This window comes from Mytilus californianus, unplaced genomic scaffold, assembly GCF_021869535.1.
Source record: "Mytilus californianus isolate M0D057914Y unplaced genomic scaffold, xbMytCali1.0.p SCAF_1, whole genome shotgun sequence".
In the NCBI taxonomy this organism is placed as follows: domain Eukaryota; kingdom Metazoa; phylum Mollusca; class Bivalvia; order Mytilida; family Mytilidae; genus Mytilus; species Mytilus californianus.
The window spans coordinates 121,414,076-121,436,673 of NW_026262581.1; the positions used below are offsets into that span (position 1 = coordinate 121,414,076).

Below are 22,598 nucleotides of genomic sequence, written 5' to 3' on the forward strand. Positions count from 1 at the left end.
TTTTACAAAAGATCATTTTGTTAGATTGAAGACAATAAAATATTACACTGAATCGCTTCACCTGTCCCTTTAGACTAAAAATTTTTAAATTAACTTCGGTCAATTCAAGAAATTATAATAAAATATAATACATACTTTCTGACACGCTCCTCAGTTATACAGCGGTGCATGTTCGTATCTGTCTGGTTTTGAACAGATGGTGCAGGTCGGCTGTATGGTGTGACCACGTTGATTTCAAGTCATTCAGTAATTCAAAATAAAGTTATTGTATTGTCAAAGTTGGGAGGATGCTACTGTCATCTTGGGATGATAGTTACCACAGTGGTGGGTTTTTTTTGTCATTCTGGAGGCGCTCCTCCATTCGAAAGAATAGCAAATTTTTTATTGCAAGGTTAGATTGATACACATGTTACTATATAAAGTTTCTGCTTCAGCATTTGAATACGAAGACATTCTACATGTATGATCAAATAGTAAACGTAACATATGCAACCAAACGCTTCCTTAGAATGGCGAAACTTCGAGTAAACTGAATAGGCTGTCGTACAACAGCGATTAAAACTAACAAAAAACAACAATTTAAGAAAAATACACTTTTCTGATAAATAATCTTACCTCTATGAAAGTTTAATGCCCACTTTTTCTTTTTATCTGAATGTACAGTAACTGCGCAAGCAATTGTGCAGTCAATCATATTTTCCCACATTAAGATAATGAATTATTCTAATTTCTACAGAAACTATGGCTATGAACTTTCAGAGAGGTAAGATCATCTATCAGAAAAAGTCGTATGCAGAAATTATTGTACCAACGATTGGCTGTTCTATATTTTTTTGGCAGTTTAAATCGCTGTTGTGTGGCCGTTTTGGTCGATTTACTGAGGAAAAAGTTTCGTTTGAAACAGTAAAGACAACATAGATATGTTCGATGATACATGTTTTATTGCACGAAAATTGTCACTACTTTTCCACAAGATCATGCATAACATTGTCAAACGTTGTGGATACAATATTATCATATGCTTCAAATATCTGTTTTACAGAAAACGACAGAATAATATACTATGAAGGAATAATGGGCAGTGCCATTGCTGCTTTTCTCATCCTGGTTGGTATTGTGTTGCTCTGTTGCAAGATAAAACTATCCAAATCAAGGTAATTTTAATTATTAGTAGCAGAATTAATGAATCGATGACAAAAAGTAGTTCTTCTCGTCAGATATGCAAAATGACAATATTGTGTTTGGTTCGATGAATCATTCTGAAAAAAGTAAAATAATAAAAATACCGAACTCCAAGGAAAATTCAAAACGGAAAGTCCATTATCAAAGGGCAAAATGAAAAGCTCAAACACACCAAACGAATGGGAAAAAAACTGTCATATTCCTGACTTGGTACAGACATTTCCTTATGTAGAACAACATGACTAAACTGTGTCTTAGTTCTTCAAATATTTGTTTACTGACATAACATGAAATGAGCTTTGTGATAATCAATGACTTTCCAATTTCAGTTTTATGATTGAACTGCCCCGGTTGACCTGGGGTCATTGAGGGGAGGGAACGCGTCATAGGATATTGTGACGTGAAGATATTTGCTTTGTGACGCTAAATGTTTCCGTGTATCTACAGACTGCCCAAACCTGAAAATATTAAATTGTCTGCATACAAAAGGCTTTTTAAATGAATGTGATCGTCTTCAACCTGAAATATTTGCCACATAGAAAGTTTAAGCATGTTTTGGTGTATATGTTGTGTACAAGTTATCATTTTATACAAATTATAATTTGTACAAAAAAAATATACAAATTATAATTTGTATTTTGACTTTGTAAAAATTGTAATTTGTACAAAAAGTGCTTGTACAAATTACAATTTGTACAGAATTTGACTAAAATTCACTTATAACTTGTACAATCATTTTTAGTATGGATTTTGTTATAAAAAAAAAGCATTGATACACACTATAGATTTTTTATTCAATGACCACACAATAAACCTTACTTACAAAATACAAAAATACCCAGATGGAGACAGGGAATGTAATTGATACATGCATGCCAGTTAATTCTGATAGTACAATCGAAATTGGCCACAGTGACAATTCTGAAAGAATAATAAAAATTTCCCCAGTGACAATTCTGATAGTATAATAGAAATTGGCCCCAGTGACAATTCTGATAGTATAATAGAAATTGGCCCGAGTGACAATCAGGATGACACTGACGTCGAAACATCAATTATACGTGCCAGGAAGCGTGGGCTGTCTGGCCAACAGACCCAAGCCGAATATCTAACAAGGAAAACGAAACGGAAATTACCAGAAATTGCTGTGGGGGATAATGTCCAATTCCTCAGTATGATCGTGCCCCAACTGATCCTCGAAATATCTTAAGTGTAATTAATTATTGAATCTGGAGAATTTGGGTACTGCATTGGAACAGCTGTAGGAATTTTAACAGGATATTTGTCAAGAAATCAAATTGAAGCTGTTAAAGACACATCTTTATTCGCAGCAACGGTTCCTGAGCTTTAACTTTCGCTACGTGAAGCAGTTAAAAAGCTTTCAAAAGAGGTGGTCAGGGGTTTCTTTTATGTAAATGCAAAGTGGGTGCAGCACTTCTAAATGTAATGTAAAAAGAAAAAGAAACAGACACGTTCCGAAATCCTGTATTGGCCGGATCATAACTCGGCAAATACGAAAAAAAATCAGTATTGGCCGAGTTGACATTTTTGTATTGCACCAGCAGTTTTTATCATATTAAGTCCAATAACAGAGTATTATAACTTAGAATAATAGTGAATATTGTAATGTTTACTACAATGATGGTTCAAAAGTCACTCATTCTATGCGACTGTCATACAAGTGAGAGGTTTAGCTAGCTATAAAACCAGGTTTAATCCACCATTTTCTACATAAGGAAATGCCTGTACCAAGTCAGGAATATGACAGTTGTATTCCATTCGTTTGATGTGTTTGAGCTTTTGATTTTGCCATTTGATAAAGGACTTTCCGTTTTGAATATTCCTTGGAGTTCGGTATTTTTGTTATTTTTACTTTTTTTGGACAAAGCTGTCCTTATGTAATTGTCTTTCTATACTGTTTTGCCAAGAGTGGTTCTGGTGACATATTATCCATAAAAGAGCTCATACCACAATCAATTCGAAACGTCTATTTTTTTTTATATATTTGAAAGAGTAAAGGAGCCTTTTAATCTTATCATTATTGATTCAATGTAATTTCAAATCGAAGACTGAATCTTTCTTATAGAACAAAATGCTTGACAAACGATATTTTTAATCAATACGAATAATGTAAAATTGAATACATGAATTGACAGATCTTCTGACAAGACAGATGGAATAATTCCAGTCAGGAAGTTTGAGAATTGGACTATCTACTCAGGTCAACCCAGAAAGTCAGTAAAGGAGATTCCGAAAAATTTGCTGAATTTTGGGTTAGCAACAAGATTTAATAGCCGCGGAAATCAACAGACAGGGCCTTAAGTTATCAAGGCTGGTACAGGATTGGGGAAATGTTCGCCAAACTTGACTAACATTTATGTATTAGGAGAGTTAGTGAAGTTAGAGAAGTTGGCGAACCAGACTCATATTCAGAATATTGCTAATATGCCGAACTTGGCGAATAGTGATGTTTTCGCAAAGTTGACGATCTTATGGAACATTCAGAACTTTCACGTAATCCTGTACCTGTATGAAGTTATGACAAAAGAAAGTCGTATATTGTAATTTTTATAGAAATCTTATATAGCGTGTTGAAGAAAGTACTTTTAAATGTATAACAATTATTTACAAGTTACTTAATACTAGTTATCATGATTATTGAATCTCTTCAGAAAAACTCCTCCCGCATGAATCAATTCAAAGCAACCTTTTCTAATTTTTGAGGTAAGGACATTGTTTGTTTCCTTGTTTAGTCTAGTCTTCAACAAAACAAAATATTTTTCAATCAGTCTTCGCCAAGTTTAGTTTTCAGTATTAGGATTTACTTAGTCAGCTTAGGAAAATATTAAGTTTACTGGATTTTTCTAGATCTTTAAGGGCTGACTCTTGCGTTGGCTTTCCATTTTGATATACAAACATAGCTTCAAAATGAAATTTACACAAATAAACAACTGATATGCAAATGAAAATGTTCGCACTTATTAGTAATAATACAGGAAAGTGAAACTTAAATACTAATTGTATTTTACAATAAAAATATATATATATCGCTATTAGCTAGAATAAGAATAATTAAAAAGTTGCATACATTTGTACAATCATTTCGAGAATATAACTGTTTTGAAATTTATGTGTTAAACTGTTTTATTCAGCAGAGAATATTTAAACTAATTTTGCACTTTTTGTTTGCGGAATACCATCTTTTCCGCAAGTTTATTGTTTTCTGTTTTGGTATTAAATTAAAAGTTAAGATCCATTTTGTTACATCTGGTGATCCGTTTATTTGGCAATCACCATTGGCAGTCAGCAGGGTTTAAGAACATCCGTTGTTCGACCTGCTAGTTAAATGCGTTTTGTTAAAATATATTTTTTCACTTTTTTGGTCTTTTGGAAAATGTTGTTTGTGCTGTATTTATACCCCTCTACCAAGAAATTTGTTTTGCATGCACACGTATAAAAATTGCGGTTTTTATCCAACGCAATCATAGGTTTGAACGTTGTTTTAAATTTAGACTTGTATATATATATATATACAGATGTACTTATAAATATAATTATTTCTGTGACTGTATCTTGCATTAATTTGTAGGATCCTTTACAATAGATATTTCAGCTGATCTGTAACTATTCCATCTTCATGCCTTATATATCATGTACTGTATTACGACGCTAGATTAAAACTGACGAGGAAAGGTAACACCCGGCCACCGAAAGCTTTATTATTGTGAAGCCTAGGTGGTCGGGTGGTCTAGCGCGTGGGATACAGTGCAGGCGAATTGGTGTCACGATATCTCAGTAGCATGAGTTCGAATCCCGGCGAGGGAAGAACTAAAAATTTGCGAAAGCAAATTTTCAGATCTAACATTGTTGGGCTGATGTTTAGACGAGTTGTATATACAGAATGTACACAGCCATGTATCACCATTACTGCTGGTGATCCGATGGATAAATCTGTTGTAGAGTTGTCACTGGTTCAGACGTACTTATAAATATAATTATTTCTGTGACTGTATCTTGCATTAATTTGTAGGATTCTTTACAATAGATTTTTCAGCTAATCTGTTACTATTCCATCTTCATGCCTTATATATCATGTACGGTATTACGACGCTAGATTAAAACTGACGAGGAAAGGTAACACCCGGCCTCCGAAAGCTTTATTATTGTGAAGCCTAGGTGGTCGGGTGGTCTAGCGCGTCGGATACAATGCAGGCGAATTGGTGTCACGATATCTCAGTAGCATGAGTTCGAATCCCGGCGAGGGAAGAACTAAATATTTGCGAAAGCAAATTTACAGATCTAACATTGTTGGGCTGATGTTTAGACGAGTTGTATATATCTATATATATATACAAGTCTAAATTGAAAACAACGTTCTATCCTATGATTGCGTTGGATAAAAACCGCAATTTTTATACGTGTGCATGCAAAACAAATTTCTTGGTAGAGGGGTCTAAATACAGCACAAACAACATTTTCCAACAGACCAAATGAGTGAAAAAGTATATTTTAACAAAACGCATTTGACTAGCAGGTCGAACAACTGATGTTCTTAAACCCTGCTGACTGCCATTGGCGATTGCCAAATAAACGGATCACCGATGTAATAAATGGATCTCAATTATAAATTGAATACTAAACAGAAAACAATAAACTTGCGGAAAAGATGGTATACCGCAAACAAAAGGTGCAAAGGTTTTTGTACACCATATCCGGATTTCGACAATTAATGTCTCTTCAGTGATGTTAGGAATCGAAACGGCATTTGGAAGGCCATATAATTTACCTTAATTTAGGATAGACTCTTGAATTTTGAAAGAGTCAAAATAGGATGAACGGATCATATAAACCCGAAGGCAAATATAATACAAGCCCAAACGAAAAAATATAAACAAGTCTAAATTGAAAACAACGTTCTATCCTATGATTGCGTTGGATAAAAACCGCAATTTTTATACGTGTGCATGCAAAACAAATTTCTTGGTAGAGGGGTCTAAATACAGCACAAACAACATTTTCCAAAAGACCAAATGAGTGAAAAAGTATATTTTAACAAAACGCATTTGACTAGCAGGTCGAACAACTGTATATATATATAAACAAGTCTACATTGAAAACAACGTTCAAACTATATATATTTAAGTCTAAATTAATATATATATATAATTACTCTAAATAAAAGCACAAATTTGCAGACTTAACATTGTTGTGCTGTTATTTAGAGTAATTATGAATATAATATCTGTTTTCGGCCGTGTATCACCTTCATTGGTGATCCAATGGATGGATCTGTCGTAGAATTGTCACTTGTTTAGACGTACTTATTATATATATACACAAATTTTTGCACCTCATGTTTGCGGTATACCATCTTTTCCACAAGTTCATTGTTTTCTGCTTGGTATTAAATTAATAATGAAGATCCATTTTGTTACTTCTTGTGATCCGTTTATTTGGCAATCGCCAATGGCAGTCAGCAGGGTTAAAGAACATCCGTTGTTCGACCTGTTAGTCAAATGCGTTTTATTTAAATATACTTTTTCACTTTTTTGGTCTTTTGGAAAATGTTGTTTGTGCTGTATTTAGACCCCTCTACCAAGAAATTTGTTTTGCATGCACACGTATAAAATTTGCGGTTTTTATCCAACGCAATCATAGGTTTGAACGTTGTTTTCAATTTAGACTTATATATATATATTTATATATTGTTACCAAACATTATTTTGTTGTTGAAATATAAGTAGTATGACTATTTAACTTTGTATATTGTATATGTTTTATTAGTCCGTTGTTTACAATAGAATCAAACGACCGGAATAAAACCCTTTCAGGATGATCTGTTTTATCCACAATACTGCCGTAAACCAAAATTAAATCTGAAAAAAAATCAAGTACCGTACTTATAATTTAAAGGAGCGTGTTTCGTCTACATAAGACTCATTAGTGGGCTCGAATAAAAATAAATAGGGGGCAAAATCAATAACGAAGTTGAACAGAATTGAAAACCAGCAATTCCAAAACGTTATGCCAAATGTGGCAAAGTCTGTTTATGCATGGAGGTAAAAAAACAACCTTAGTAGTCAGAATGATTTTAAAATCAATATCAATGATATGCCATACCAGCACAAAGATGCTGACTACTAGTCTGGTGATACCCTCGGGGACGAACCGTTCAACAGCAGTGGCATCAACCCTGTGATTGTAATAAGAAGTCAAAGATAGTGGGCTTATGATTTAGAACGCAAGTTCAATTCTTATAATCACATGTTATGCTACAACTATGAATTTAACAGTTCTATCAAGCTTTTGTTTGTTTTTCTATGCATCATTTTAAAGCACGTGCAGTCATAGGCTGTTGTATTTTATACAGATATGAAATATGATGCTGGAGTGCTCCCGATTTTTGTCGGCCAAACAAATTTGCGAATTTTAATGAAACATACACGTAATGTAATTATAATACAATATTATTCCAATTTTTCCGCATTTTAAACTTGTTTATCTCCAAATAATTCCTATTTAAGGTAGCACAATACAAAGATTTTTTCACCCCCAATCAGACAACTTTAAACTGATGTAATTTCTTTCATCCAGCTTTAAATTTTATAAATGAGGTACCAAAAGAAAGAAGAAAGATTGATTTTTCAAACGGTGATTATTTCATTATGTCATGATTATTACATAATCAATTATTATGTAATTAGTTGATATATTGTGATGTCCACACTTGAATGAAATTAGCTTCTTTGTTATTCATACCATCCCAAAATATTTTATAGATTCTTGTGCAACACAGTTTGACCTCCAAAAGGGTGTCTCAGATTTTTCCTATTGTATTTCATTCTCTCATAAACCTTCCATAAAGTTTGCAACCTCAATTCATAAGAGATCAATAAATTAAATTGGGTATAAAATTTGTTCTATTGATGTTTTTGGAAATCTGAGACACCCTTTTGAAGATAACTGGTCAAGGAACAATATGTGTGAAAATCAAGCATATAGGGGCATCCATCTAGGAGCTAATTTCATTTAAAACTACATTTTCATGACAAAAATGAATGTGTCACAATTGAATAAATAAGGATTTTCCTACTTGTACCCCTTTAACTTCAATATAATTCACACATGTATCATGGGGATACTTCAGGATTGGCCTTTAATCAAAAATCAATTAGGTTTTGACCAGTAAGAAAGCATTCCAATTCAGCAATTCTAAATATATGAAGAAAATGCACACCCTATGCATCAAAAATCAGATCTGGCGGGAGATGTTATATCATTATTGACCTTGCTGTAAGTCAGTTGCTACTGATATGGTCAAAACTCCGCCCAACATGATAAACCTTTACTATTAATGATCTCAGAAGTTTAATTACACATTGCATTTACTTTTACAAGTATATTTTCAATATGGATTTTACTCTTTTAGTACATAAAAAATATATTTTGTTTTTTGCATTGTAACAAAAAGTAAGTTATGCATGTGTACACAAAATGATCAGTTGGTCAGTCTAGAGGATCCTTATGGGGGATTTCTAGAATTATAATTGTATACAGTGACAATATGGTGTTTTACACAAAGTAGATTTTTTTCATTTTTTGCAGTTTGAAAATGAAATATTTAATTTGTATTTTCTTTTAAAAAGAATTCATATTTAAACATTCTCCTCAAGAAATTCTAGTATAAACATCAGCAACATTTATTGTTGTACAATTATATTTGTTTAATATCTGTACATTTATATTTTGATTCCCTCTATAGCTCCAAATAGTTGTTTTGTTTTTTCTCCTGGCAGCTCCAATACAGAAATGTATTTTTATTTGGAATGCATTATCTTCATTTTTCCATAAATCCCTAATCCACCTCTTTTTCATAACTGTTATTTTTATTGCTGGTCAGTGGTCGTAAATCTATTAAATTATGCTATTGATTAACCACATAGTACTGCCCACATGTTCTTATCTTGTATCAGTCAGACACGTGCATTTGTTTATAAAACTAATTATCATCAAAACTCATTAAAAGTTCAAGATATGTAAATATTTTTTTCTTCTGTGGTTTTTGAATATTAAGAAGTAACAAAAACAGCTGAAAATGAAATTTTGATAAAATTTAGTTGCTTTTGTATTGTGCTACCTTAAATTTGCACTTCAATGTGTTAATCTTTGATGCATGCCAATCTGTTTGTGGTAGTGATATCCTCTTGAACTTGAGGATCTGGTCTAGTTCGTACAAAACAGAGTATTGCCGTGTTCCTGTCACATATACGGACGCATCAACATTATAACGTGTTATTTTCATTTTCTAGCAGTTAGTCGATACCACTGCTGGTGGACTACTAGTCCTCAAGATATCTTCAGTTCAATAGTTAGTGCTTTTTTACTGGCATGATTTTAGAATAAAACTTTCTTAAATTTTCCGTTGATAGATTTAAACATTATCAAATACTAAGGTTCTATCTCCTGCAGGCAAAGTTAAACTTGGATGGATTTGGCTGGTCTTTTATGGTCCTTTTTTGTCATATAGTTCTTTAAGTGCTTGGGCACTTACGCAACCTCGGCTTTCGATTTTTTGAGTTTGAGCGTTCCAGATGAAGGTGAATCCAGAAATGGGCTTCAGACTCATTTAAATTATAATGTGTTATTTTCAATTTCATATGAAGGCAATATACAAATGCACAGAGGTTGGTATCTACGGAATGCATAAAAACATTATAATAAAAAATAAGGATTTTCAAATATGTTGCCCCCGATCATCACTGAAGAGACATCTATTGTCGAAAGGAGCATTTGGTATCTAAATAAACAAAAGGAATGGATACAAGTTATAACAACTTAACATTATCCTATCCAAATAATAACAATATATGAAAATTCAAGATGACAGCAAATATATATTCAAGTACAATTAGAAAAATATATACAGTATATATAATGTTTGATGTTATTTGATACGAGTACACTTTAATATACATCAATATTAATCAAAGAATTGTTTAGTTTGGCTTATATAACTATATAGAAAAAAGAAGATGTGATATGTGTGCCAATGATACAACTCTCCATCCAAGTCACAATGTGTAAACAGTAAACAAAAGTTCAAAGTAGCCTTCAACATGGAGCCTTGGCTCACACCGAACAGCAAGCTATAAAGGGCCCCAAAGTGACTAGTGTAAAACAATTCAAACAGGAAAACCAACGGTCTAATCAATATAAAAAACGAGAAACGAGAAACACTTAAGAACCGCACCAACAAACGACTACCACTTAACAACAGGTTCCTGTCTTAGGACAGGTGCAAACAAATGCAGCGGGTTTAAACGTTTTAACAGGCACCAACCTTCACCCTAACCTGAAATATTAGTGTAACATTACAACATAGAAAGACACACTATAACATATCAATTGAAATGGCTTAACTCAATCAAAAAGACATGTTAACAAAAACAAATAAACATGCAATGAACGAATAAATTTGATCGATGACACAATATCAAAAAGACAACTATAACCTTGGACAGAATGGCGTTAAATAAAATAACGTACACAGGTAAATTTAAATATAATAATTGTGTTGTTAGGAGTACGGAGATATTTTTTTACAAAATAAATAAATTTGCTGTTCATAGTACGAGAACAGCAGTGAAAATTTATCGTCATATTAAATACTTATCAAAGGTGGTACATATTAAAAATAGTGAGACGAAATATAACACAAAATAAGTAAACATTGAATAACAAAAATGCATTACAAATTGTGTGATTACGATTTGAGAGTACTCGTAGTTACTGAAAGCTAGTTAAAAGCCAAAAACAATTAATAATAAAAAATCATGCATCAGAGACTAAAATCAACTAAAACACATCCCAGGGATAAAGTGTTTTAACGCCATGGACAGTCAAAGAAGACATGACTTGTGCAATGCCAAAATAAAAGTAACGACAGGCAGTAGGATAGTGTATATGTCTGAAAAGGATTTTGTTATGTTGAACGCTAATTTCTCCTGTTCCAAATAAATACGGTCTATGGAAATAATAACTAAGTGTTGGATATTTTCAAAAAGCTGAATTTATGTAGGGTCCTATCAGGCCGTATGATATGTGTTGTTGCATGGGTCTTTTATACTTTCAAAAAAGGTCAAAGATCTAAACACATGGCATTCTTGACCTTGAAATACATTTTAAAGAAACAAATTCTTTTCTCTATCTGTAACGAAATAGCTGTCACTCACAGCATGTATTCCGGGGATTTATTAAAGGTGAAGCAATACGGCAGATAGGAAACACAAGTGACCATGACTAACTTCAAAGAGAATTTATTAGATAAGGGTTGTGATAACATCGAAATGGATAATAGCATTTCTGGTGCTTTATCAATTGACCGTACTGAATTATTACAGCACAAAAATTTGAAAGCAAAAGAAAATATTCCTTTAGTTTTGATAACTAAATATAACCCATATATACGTAAAATTAAAAAAAACGCTGGCATTTATTGCAGTTTTACGAAGTATGTGTACAAGTGGTCGATGTGGTACTAATAGTTGCGTATTGCAAACATAGTGTAGGAGCATGCTCGTTAGATCAAAGTTAAAGACTATAATATAAAATTGACAGTTGGACCCCTGATAATGGCAGATCTGTCATAATATCTAGTGCTGACGTTTATATATAAATATATCAATATATACATGTATAATTTTCATATTTGATTATACTAAAGTAATGCATCTTAAGATGCCCATCCCAAGCTTTAACTGTCAATTTAAAACACTAAAAAGGTGTTGGGTCCTATCAGGCAATATGGGATGCGTGGTTGCATGGGTTGCATGGGTGTTTTATAATAACAAGATGAAAGATTAAAAAATGATGTATCAAAATTGGGTACACCACATGCACAACATATGCATGATGCCTCTGGTTTCATTAGTGCAGTGTGTTTACGGGTGTTCATATTCATGCAATCGGCATGATACCATCCTTCGCAATCATCGCATGCATCCGCTCAATCAGACAGCTTAACTACAGACCCTGAATTGAGCATCGATACTTTAGGTTCGAGGGGCTGGGTTTTGCTAATCAGTTGACATTAGGATAAGGAGGAATCTTATGTATGATAATTGATTTTATCTCCATGACATTATAAGATTGTTTTCTTAGTAAGTTCTGTAGCAACACTGGGTCTAATTTCTGTGTATGCTGGTTGTTCCGTCTATTGTTTGCACGTACCGTATATCGGGGTTTTTTTCGCGTCGTCGTTAGGTTTAATTTTCATTGTGTATAATTTTCGCTGAATAGGAAAATACACTAGAAAAATCACTGAATTATATTGCTAAAGATGTAAACAACATACACTTTTTTTCTGACAGATTACAAAATACTACTAATTAGTATAATGGTAAGGATATATTGTTGACGATCTCTTTATGCAGAATATGTCACATACATCCGTGTTACGTATAACATATTGTTGACGATCTCTTTATGCAGAATATGTCACATACATCCGTGTTACCTGTAACATATTGTTGACGATCCCTTTATGCAGAATATGTCACATACATCCGTGTTACCTGTAACATATTGTTGACGATCCCTTTATGCAGAATATGTCACATACATCCGTGTTACCTGTAACATATTGTTGACGATCCCTTTATGCAGAATATGTCACATACATCCGTGTTACCTGTAACATATTGTTGACGATCCCTTTATGCAGAATATGTCACATACATCCGTGTTACCTGTAACATATTGTTGACGATCCCTTTATGCAGAATATGTCACATACATCCGTGTTACCTGTAACATATTGTTGACGATCCCTTTATGCAGAATATGTCACATACATCCGTGTTACCTGTAACATATTGTTGACGATCCCTTTATGCAGAATATGTCACATACATCCGTGTTACCTGTAACATATTGTTGACGATCCCTTTATGCAGAATATGTCACATACATCCGTGTTACCTGTAACATATTGTTGACGATCCCTTTATGCAGAATATGTCACATACATCCGTCTTACCTGTAACATATTGTTGACGATCCCTTTATGCAGAATATGTCACATACATCCGTGTTACCTGTAACATATTGTTGACGATCCCTTTATGCAGAATATGTCACATACATCCGTCTTACCTGTATTGTAAACATGTAAAGGAAAGATTCTTTATATTTTAGAAAATGTAAATTAGCTTATAAAAACGTCACATTTTGGGATGGTTATATTAATACAATTTAAAAAATGACGTAGGACAAAGTCACATTATAATTTAGTAGAAATAAAATGAACTGATATATGAGTGTTTAAAAGTATATGTATGAATGACAAAATCCCAATATGACATAATATATATTACGTTGCAAAATAGATACAGAAATATTATATCTTCGTCGAGAATGGTATGGTCGTATGTTCACATATAAGCAGAAGCAATTTCTATTTCGTTGGATCATTCTTCGTATCAGCCACCTCTCAGTCATTACAGATGAAAGAACGTGTCAGTTCAGTTCCTGTTTGTTTATTTGCCTGTCATAAGATATAACTTGGATAACTGGTTAGTTAATGGTGTGGGACGTTCTTGTGTTATGCATGACTACTGCAAGAATTCAACACTAAACAGTTACCTCACATTTGGTTTTTATTGCCAATTTTAGTTATCCTCTGCATGCACTGTGAAACCCTTTGTAGCTATGTAGGTTTATATAAGACGTCCGCAGGCCCGTATTCAAAATGTTGTACAAATGATTTTTCCAAGCTCCCTGATGTAACCTCGATTCGTTCTACCAGATTGCATCAACTTTTTGAGCGGGCTGCTCCTCCTTCCCAGCTGATCTCCCTGGCCCTGATAGAAGCCATTTATAAATCTTCAGCAAGTAAAAGTAATATAGCAATGCAACACCAGCCTAAACTTCCTCGGCCTTACATCTATTCACTATAACAAAGCAATGCAACATTGACAACTACAACTAAGCAAGCAGTGTAAGCAACAATCGTTGTCGGCTAAAGTAAAAACTGTTCGACTAGAAACAAAATATGTCCGTAAAGAACGTTAAACAACACCTGTTGTGGGATTACATTTCTTGTAATTGGAAAATGTCATTACTTGAAATTGCACTTTTTTTATAATGCAAGCAGATCTGGAGCTGATTTTTGGTTACTTACTTACTTAATCCTCTTTATGTTCTTGAACATATAAGGCATCAAAAAGGGACCACCAATTCGTTCTATCTTTCGCGACTGTCTCTATCTGATTCCAGGTGTAACCATGTCTTTTTATCACTGCTGTTATGTCTCTTCTCCATGTGCCTTTATGTCTTCCAGGCTTCCTTGTCCCTTGTGGTGTCCATGTCAGCACTTTTTTCACATGACGGTTGTTACCCATTCTCAATATATGTCCAATATATTTCAATCTCCTTCTCATGATCTCATTTACTATATTCATCACACCTGTTCTTTCTGATAGTTCAGTTTGAAATTACGTTTGGCCATCTGATGTTAACAATTCGTCTCAAACAGCGTGCTTTAAATCCTCTAACTCGACTTTCTAATTTTTTTAGTTGTTCTCCATGTTTCTGAACTATAGCAGAATTTAGGGGCCAGCTGAAGCCTGCCTCCGGGTGCGGGATTTTCTCGCTGTGTTGAAGACCCATTGTGGCCTTGGGCTGTCTTCTGCTCTTTGGTCGGGTTGTTGTCTCTTTGACACATTCCCCGTTTCCATTCTCAACTTTATGATTTGACATTGCTCAGATACAATCTAATCTTAGTCTTTCTAGAAAATCTGTTGTTTTCCATATGTTGTTCTTGATTTTGAATGCAGCAGTTGCGTTACCAATACGGATGTTGACTTCTTCTTCGATATTTCCTTCTGTATTGATTCTACTACTAAGATAGTTGAATGAATTTACTTGTTCCTGTTCTTTTCCGTTCACTGTTATTACGTTCTTGTTCTTTGTAGCTACCTTCATCACTAGTTTTCTTTGCATTTATTTTCAGTTTTACTTTTGCTGCCTCAGATGTTACTTTATAAGTCTTTTGCTGCATTTGTTCATGTGTGTGAGAAAAGATGCTGATATTATCAGCATGTCCATGTCCTCCAAAAATGCTGTTAGTCCCCACTGTATGCCATGATTTTCAGTTGTTGCCTTCTTCATTACCCAGTCAACCACCAATATAAATAGAAAAGGAGATATTAATCACCCCTGTCTTACTCAAGATGTGATGTTAAGCCATTCTGATAGTTCTCTATCATGTCTGACTGCACATCTAAAACCATCATACATATCCATAATAATGTTAATTATTTTCTTTGGAATTCCATACATACTCATGAGGTACCAAAGTGACTCTCTATGGACGCTATCAAATGCTTTCTCAATGTCCTCATAATTTATATATGTAGGACGGACTCGGAGGTGCGATGGTCACGTTGAAGTGCGATGGTCACGTTGAAGTGCGATGGCCACGCTGAAGTGCGATGGTCCGTTCATTGTTGTTCGATAGTCAAGCTATATATTACGCAAATTGGCTAGTTTAAAAACTACAGATGTTCAATGGCCTATGAGAAGTAGATTTATTTAATAGTTAGTATTTAAATTTGCATTTGTTATTGTCTATATATGTCCTTAGTTACTGTTGCATACTAAATGTGAGATCATCCTCTTCTTGCTTTTAACTTTATTAATGGCTGTTTTGATCTCATCATCTGTAATGGGTCCTATTTCTATTTCTATTGGCGATGGAGCTTCCTCTGACCTGTCAACTGAGATTTCTGGTTCAGGTCTTTTTAACACCTGTTCAAAATGCTCTTTCCATCTTTCCAATTGTTTCTCATATTTTTATATTATCTGACCATCTTTGTCTTGGATGTTAGTACTGGTGATATTTACTTTGCCACTGAGTTGTCTTGTGATGTTATATAGCTTTCTCATATCTCCAACTTTAGGTGCTATTTCTGCCTCTTTTGCAATGTTATCTATGTATACCTTTTTGTCTGATTTTGCATTCTTTTTCACATCTTTTTCTTTACTATTATAAAGCTCTTTCAGTCCTTCTAATTGATCTCCTGTTGCTTGATTGGTTTTTGATTTTAATGCTTTTCTTTCCATAATAAGAGCCCAAGTTTTATCAGATATCCATTCTTTTCTGTCTTCGTTTTTGTAACCTAAGATGTATTCACTAGTTTTTAAATAAATTTCACTCTTAGGCCACACCGATTTGATGTCCAGTTCTTCGGACAAATGCTCCAAAAAATGTGGGGCGAGCGAGCGAATTTTGTTTTTGTTTTATTTTTTTCTTGAAAATGAGTTTATTTTAGGCCAGTGCCCTACAAGTGAAGCGAGCGGTATATTTTTTTTTAAATTGTGCGATTTAGAAGTTGTACCATGTATGTACATGTTATAACTGGGTTACTTCAATGAAAAAAGAGGAGGACAACAGATGCTCTAATGCATATAGTTTGATTTATTGGTGCCTGTACCATACCAGATTTACTTGTCTCCCTGTGGTTTAGTTCATTTTGGTTATTTTCTTCAGTAAGCTTTGACTGCGTGAATTTTCATTTAAATCTATATATATATTTAGGAAGCAAAGCAACCACTGCAATCTTCATTTTTTATCTAATAAAACATTTTTGTCATACATATCTGTTCATAATACTCTTCTTTAGAGTGAAGGTTTAATGAAAGAGATTCAAGGGTTTTACAAGAGAAATTATGTTAGTTAGGTAAATGACACATGTTGAATAAAATTAAAACACGTGTATGTATCCAAACAAATGCCCCTCAAAGATCATTTGATAGAAGTTGTTTTCATTAAAAATGAGCGGGATGCAGACCACAAATTTGCGAAAGCTGTAATTTTTTTTATTATTGAAAAGTCAACTTCTCCAAAATAGGAGCGGGAAAATCCAAAGAACTAGGAATCAAATTAGTGTGGCCTTATGTTGCCATTCAGAGTTTATTTTAATCTTCATTGTCTTCAAATTGTAAGACCTCAAATCCGTTCCTCAGTTCGATATTGAATTTTTGCTTTGTTTCAGGTTGTTAAAGTTTATGAAAGTCTATATATCTTGCTTGGTGTTTTGCATTTATTTTTCCTTAATTTTAGTCTGATCTTTCCAATGACTAGGTGATGATAACTATGTAATCATTTGTTGGGGCATAGCATTGGATAACAGTCATGTGCCCATACTTGGCCTTCATGCGTATTTTTATCATTCTTTCATTTGCCGTATCCATTTTACCACAGACTTGCTTGCTCTCTTACTCAATAGAATAGCTACTCCTTCCTGGTGTCTACCATCTGTACGTCCTGAATAGTAAATGTCTGTACTTGAATTGTGTGTAAACATTCCTGAATCAGTCCATCTTGCATCCACTAACACCCAATGAATATCTTCCTTTCCTTAATAGTTTGCGCAGTTCTGCTTGTTTCGTTCATAGTTCTAACGTTCTAACAACCAAATGTTACAGTTCGTTTATGAAACAGAACATAGTTTCTCGGAGTTTTTTCGCACTCATCATAGGCTGCATTCCTGCAGAGGTTTCCATCTGTCTACACTGAACTAATTGATTTTCCCCTGTTTCTGTTTCTGTTTCTGTAGCATAAGTTTTCTTTTCGTGGCTGAGTAGCTAGCCCAGCGCACAACCCCCTTATCAGGAGGGTCAGGGGTTTATTAATCAAGGTTTCCTTTCTCTAGATGAGCTCCTAACCCAAGCTTATGACTCGTATTTGGTATACAAGTCTATAATGATGACATACAGATCAAGTTTGTGTTTCCTACTCTTTGGTCGACTTTTTTTTTGGGACTCAAGTTTGAGTTTTATCTGGTGAGCAACATTTGTAACCAAGGTTGACCGACTTTTCCTATTCTGAATTCCTCTGTTTCGCCGTATTGGCCAAACTATAAACTCATGAACACAGAGTTGCTAATGTATGTTACTCTTCATTCAAATTCCAGAAATGTATATTTAATTATCATATATGCTGCAAGTGCGGACATCCGTGTAATACCGTCATATCTTGGTATCGATATAGTTTAGTTCTTCAATAAAACGTGCATACAATTTGTACAAGAACTAAAATTACACTGATGATGTAAGGGGCATGGTGATCAGATGTGTTAGAAATGGCTTATGTAAATTTGCAGAATTATAGAATAATATGAAGGAAAAATGTAAAAAACGTCAAATCCCAAAACTTTCAGTGAATCGGAAGTTAAAACAAACGACACTTGTATGTCAGATGTTAACAAACATAACACCGAACATCAAAATTCTTCGCACATATCAAAGATGAAATTTTATTTTGCCCTATGAACAAACAGTTACAGTATATCAACCCCTCACAAACAATGCAACATCAAAACCGCAGAATTGTTTCACTTGAAGCCCATTCTGCCCGTCAACTATGCAACGCATATCACCATCAAGTTTGTCTCAGAAACCTCCATGGGTTGACGATTTATTTTTCAAAATTGAAAACAATGAAAGTAGACTAACTAAACATGAAAAAATAGAGTCTTTTATAGGTAACAGCATAATGTGAACAGTAGAGTGAATAAGCTCAGATTTGATAAATAGATTTATGCCAAAAATTGAGTGATGTTAAACTGGTTACACAACATTAGATAGATATTGTGATCTGAAAAAAAAATATATAAGAACTTGAGTTTCGAAAGAAAATGAACATAAACTTGGTACTAATGATTGGTTAGATCACGGATGCAACCTCCATAAAAGCGAATTTTATAAAGCACGGAACCGTTTTCAGCAATATCCGAACGTTTCGAAAATGCGATTTTATGTGACATAAAAAATAAATAAAATACGAAATAAAAGTTTGCAATGACACCAATCAAGTCGGTTGGCTAAAGTGAATCATAAAGAATTTTCGGAGTCTACTGATTTGTAGACTTTCTTAGTCAAGACTTGACTGAAAATCTTCACATAGACGAATCGAATTAGCTGAATCAAAAATTGAATCTGCAATTCAAAAACTCAAGAGTGGGAAAATTACGGGTATGGATGGAGCTGGTTCCGAAATGTTTTTGACAGGCTCTAAGCTGTTTTGACGTTTCTAACAATTTTGTTTAATACTAGTTAACTTTTTCAATTTAAAATATATCACGAGAACTGAAAAGAATGAATCGTTATACCTGTACCAATGAAAGGAGGACTTTAAACCCCTAATAACTATAGATTTGAATGATCAGTTAATGGTACGACAAACTATATGGTGTAAAACCAGGCGAACAATTATCTCCTCTGCTCTTCGTATATTTTTATAAATGACGTTGTTGAAAACCTACGTATACAAGATTATAAGAGCTAGTTTATCATTAAAATTAAATTGATTTTAGATATATTTGCTGCTATTCGCAGATGATACCGTGATATTTTGAAAAAAAGTCTGAGACTCTTCCGTATCTATTAGATAAACAACTTGTTTACTATACAAGATGGAAAAAAATTGGAGTAAACAAGAATAAAAACAGTTGTAAGTTGTAGTTTCCGTAAAAGATGACAAACAATACATTATGTTTGGTACTATGACAACACGGATTTAACAGTTGTTAATTCTTATGTTTACCTTGGAGTGCTACTTCATTACAATGGTAACTTTTAACAAACCAAAAAATGTCTAATACAACTGTATGATAGAGCGCTAGCCTTAATGTGAAACACAGTACCAACTATTTCTCCATTATCTAAATTGATGAATGGTTAAGATATTTAGATAATGGAGAAATAGTTGGTACTGTGTTTTTTGGATTTCAGTAAGGCTTCTGATCTCATTTACCATGCCATACTTTTAGAAAAGCTAAAATTTTATCATATCAGAGAACATATGATAAATTGGATAAAATCATATTTGTCTGAAAGACAAGAAGAAGTTCAATACGCAAACATTAAATCTGATAAAAAGTTTGTAAAATATGGAGTGCCTCAAGGTTCTATTTTAAGTCCTCTGTTATTTTTAATTTATATTAATGATTTACCACTTCATGTTAAACAATCTAACATGGATTTATATGCTGATGATTCAACATTGCATTTTCATGATAAGAAAATTGAAAAAATTAACAGCATATTGCAAAATCATTTAAATGCTGTACAATCTTGGTGTAACAATAACAGTATGAACATTAATGCACAAAAAACAAAGTGTATGAAATTGAATTCAAAACAAAAACTTTCACAACTATCAGAATTATGTATTACCATCAACGAAACCTGTATTGAGAATGTCCATTCTTTCAAATTACTTGGAATTGACATTGATGAAAACTTAAGCTGGGAAAAACATGTTGATCGTATATGTAAGATTATCTCATCTAAAATATCACTTTTGTATAAACTTGAAGAATATTTGCCTATTCACATAAGACAAATATTTTATAATGCATATATTCTACCATATATAGACTGTTGTAGTTCAGTTTGGGGAAATTTATTACAAAAAGATTCAGATAGAATCATAAAACTTCAAAAAAGAGTAGCAAGAATTATACTTCAATGTGATATTTCTGTTCCATCTAATTTTATGTTTTCTTCTGTAAAATGGCTATCTTTTACAGAAAAAATAAAATACCAACAATCAATTTTAATGTATACAATTGTAAATGGACTAACAAACACATTACTTATCAATGCTAAATAATAATGATGTTCAACACTAAAACTTACGATCTGTCTCTAATAACGATCTATTTGTTCCAAGACCAAATACTATTTTTTATAAAAAAAATATTTTCATTATTCTGCAACCAAGGTATGGAATAATTTACCATTCACAATTAAAAATTGTCGTAATGTGGAATTATAATTCAAGAAACATTGTTACAATCATTTTCTTGAAATTCTATGCAAGTCAAATAATTTTTCTTTTATGGTTAGAATACGAAAACTTGATCAATTGTTGCCATTTAAATGTTTCAGTGATTGATTTGTATGTATATATATATATATATATATTGTATGTTGACGTATGAATGTTAACTGTATACATGTACAAAGAATTTATTATTATTATTACTAATAAAATCCACTTACATCTCACCAGAACAGAATATGCTATGTATGGCAGTCTTATTTCTTCTGTTTTAACTAGGCGTCGGCAGAAATGGGGTTTTCATCATGCAGAAGAAATAAAGTCGATACATAATAAATTTTGTTAATTTATTTTAAAAGTATCCATAAATAAACCAGTTGTGGTGTTTGTACATAAAAGCATTCGATACTGTTCAAAGGCTTATGCTATGGTATAAATTGTCAAAAATTGGTATTCAAGGTAAACTTTTATCTGTAATTAAATCTATGTATACTAATGTGTCTTCTTGTGTTTGTGTTGATGGTTTTAATTCTGATTACTTCACCAATGAATTGGGCTTGATGCAGGGAGAGGTGTTATCTCCCATACTTTTTTCACTATATGTTAACGATTCTGAAATGCTTTCATTAATAGTAATGCCATACCGTGAGATGAAAGAACTGAATTTATTTCTACTTATGTATGCTGATGATATGGTTATTTTCTCAGAATCTGTTTTAGGGTTACAAAATATGCTTGAAACATTATATGAATATACATCAAAATGGTCATTGAGTGTAAATATTAATAAAACTAAAATTGTAGTATTTAGGAAAGGTGGTAGAGTTCATTTTGATGAGAAATGGTATTATGATAATAAAGAAATTGAAGTTGTTGATAATTTTACCTACCTTGGTGTACTTTTAAATTTTAATGGCAAATATAATATGTTACAACAGAAATTGTCAGAACAAGGTAGAAAAGCAATGTTTGCTTTAAGAAGAAATGTCAAAAGTATGTTTTTAAATTATGTCACTTTGTTATCTCTTTTTGATACTTATATCAATTCTTTATTGAGTTATGCAAGCGAAATATGGGGTGCACATAAAGCCCCGGCAATAGAGAGAGTCCACATGAACTATTGTAAAAATATACTTGGTGTAAAATTGTCTACTAACAATGTTATGATATATCAAGAACTAGGTAGATTGCCTCTTAAGAAGAAAATGCAAGATTTTCAAATATTGGTTTAAATTGCTAAATACTTCTAACTGTATATTGAAAAATTGTTACAATTACTTATATTGCGAATTAGAGAGATGTCCAAATAATAAGTGTAACTGGTTGTATTTTATAAAGAATGAACTTTTTGTTATAGGTTTAGGTGATGTATGGTATAGCCAAAACCTTATTTCAGACTTGCCTGATGTATATTTTGCTGTTATAAAGCAACGGATGTATGATTGTCTTAAACAAGAACTTGATGCTCAGTTGCATACTTCTCAAAAATGTTCTAAGTATAAATATATGTTAGATAATTTTTGTCTGCAATTTTATTTATGTAAACCAATTCCTAAGGTTTACAAAA

General features: G+C 32.9%; 1 protein-coding gene across 3 annotated transcripts in view; it reads left to right on the top strand.

Moving 5' to 3' along the window:
- The window catches only part of LOC127711615 (von Willebrand factor D and EGF domain-containing protein-like), a 252,338-nt gene extending 245,387 nt beyond the window's left edge, over positions 1 to 6,951 (top strand). For 2 of the 3 annotated variants that reach the window (XM_052217718.1, XM_052217729.1), the window contains exons 18-19: positions 1,043 to 1,154; positions 3,339 to 6,951. In XM_052217718.1, coding sequence (XP_052073678.1) covers positions 1,043 to 1,154; positions 3,339 to 3,504 — 278 coding nt within the window. In that variant the 3' untranslated portion in view covers positions 3,505 to 6,951. The remainder of the gene's footprint in view (positions 1 to 1,042; positions 1,155 to 3,338) is intronic. The other variant, XR_007986813.1, reaches the window with a different exon arrangement.
- Positions 6,952 to 22,598: the final 15,647 nt, after the last annotated feature.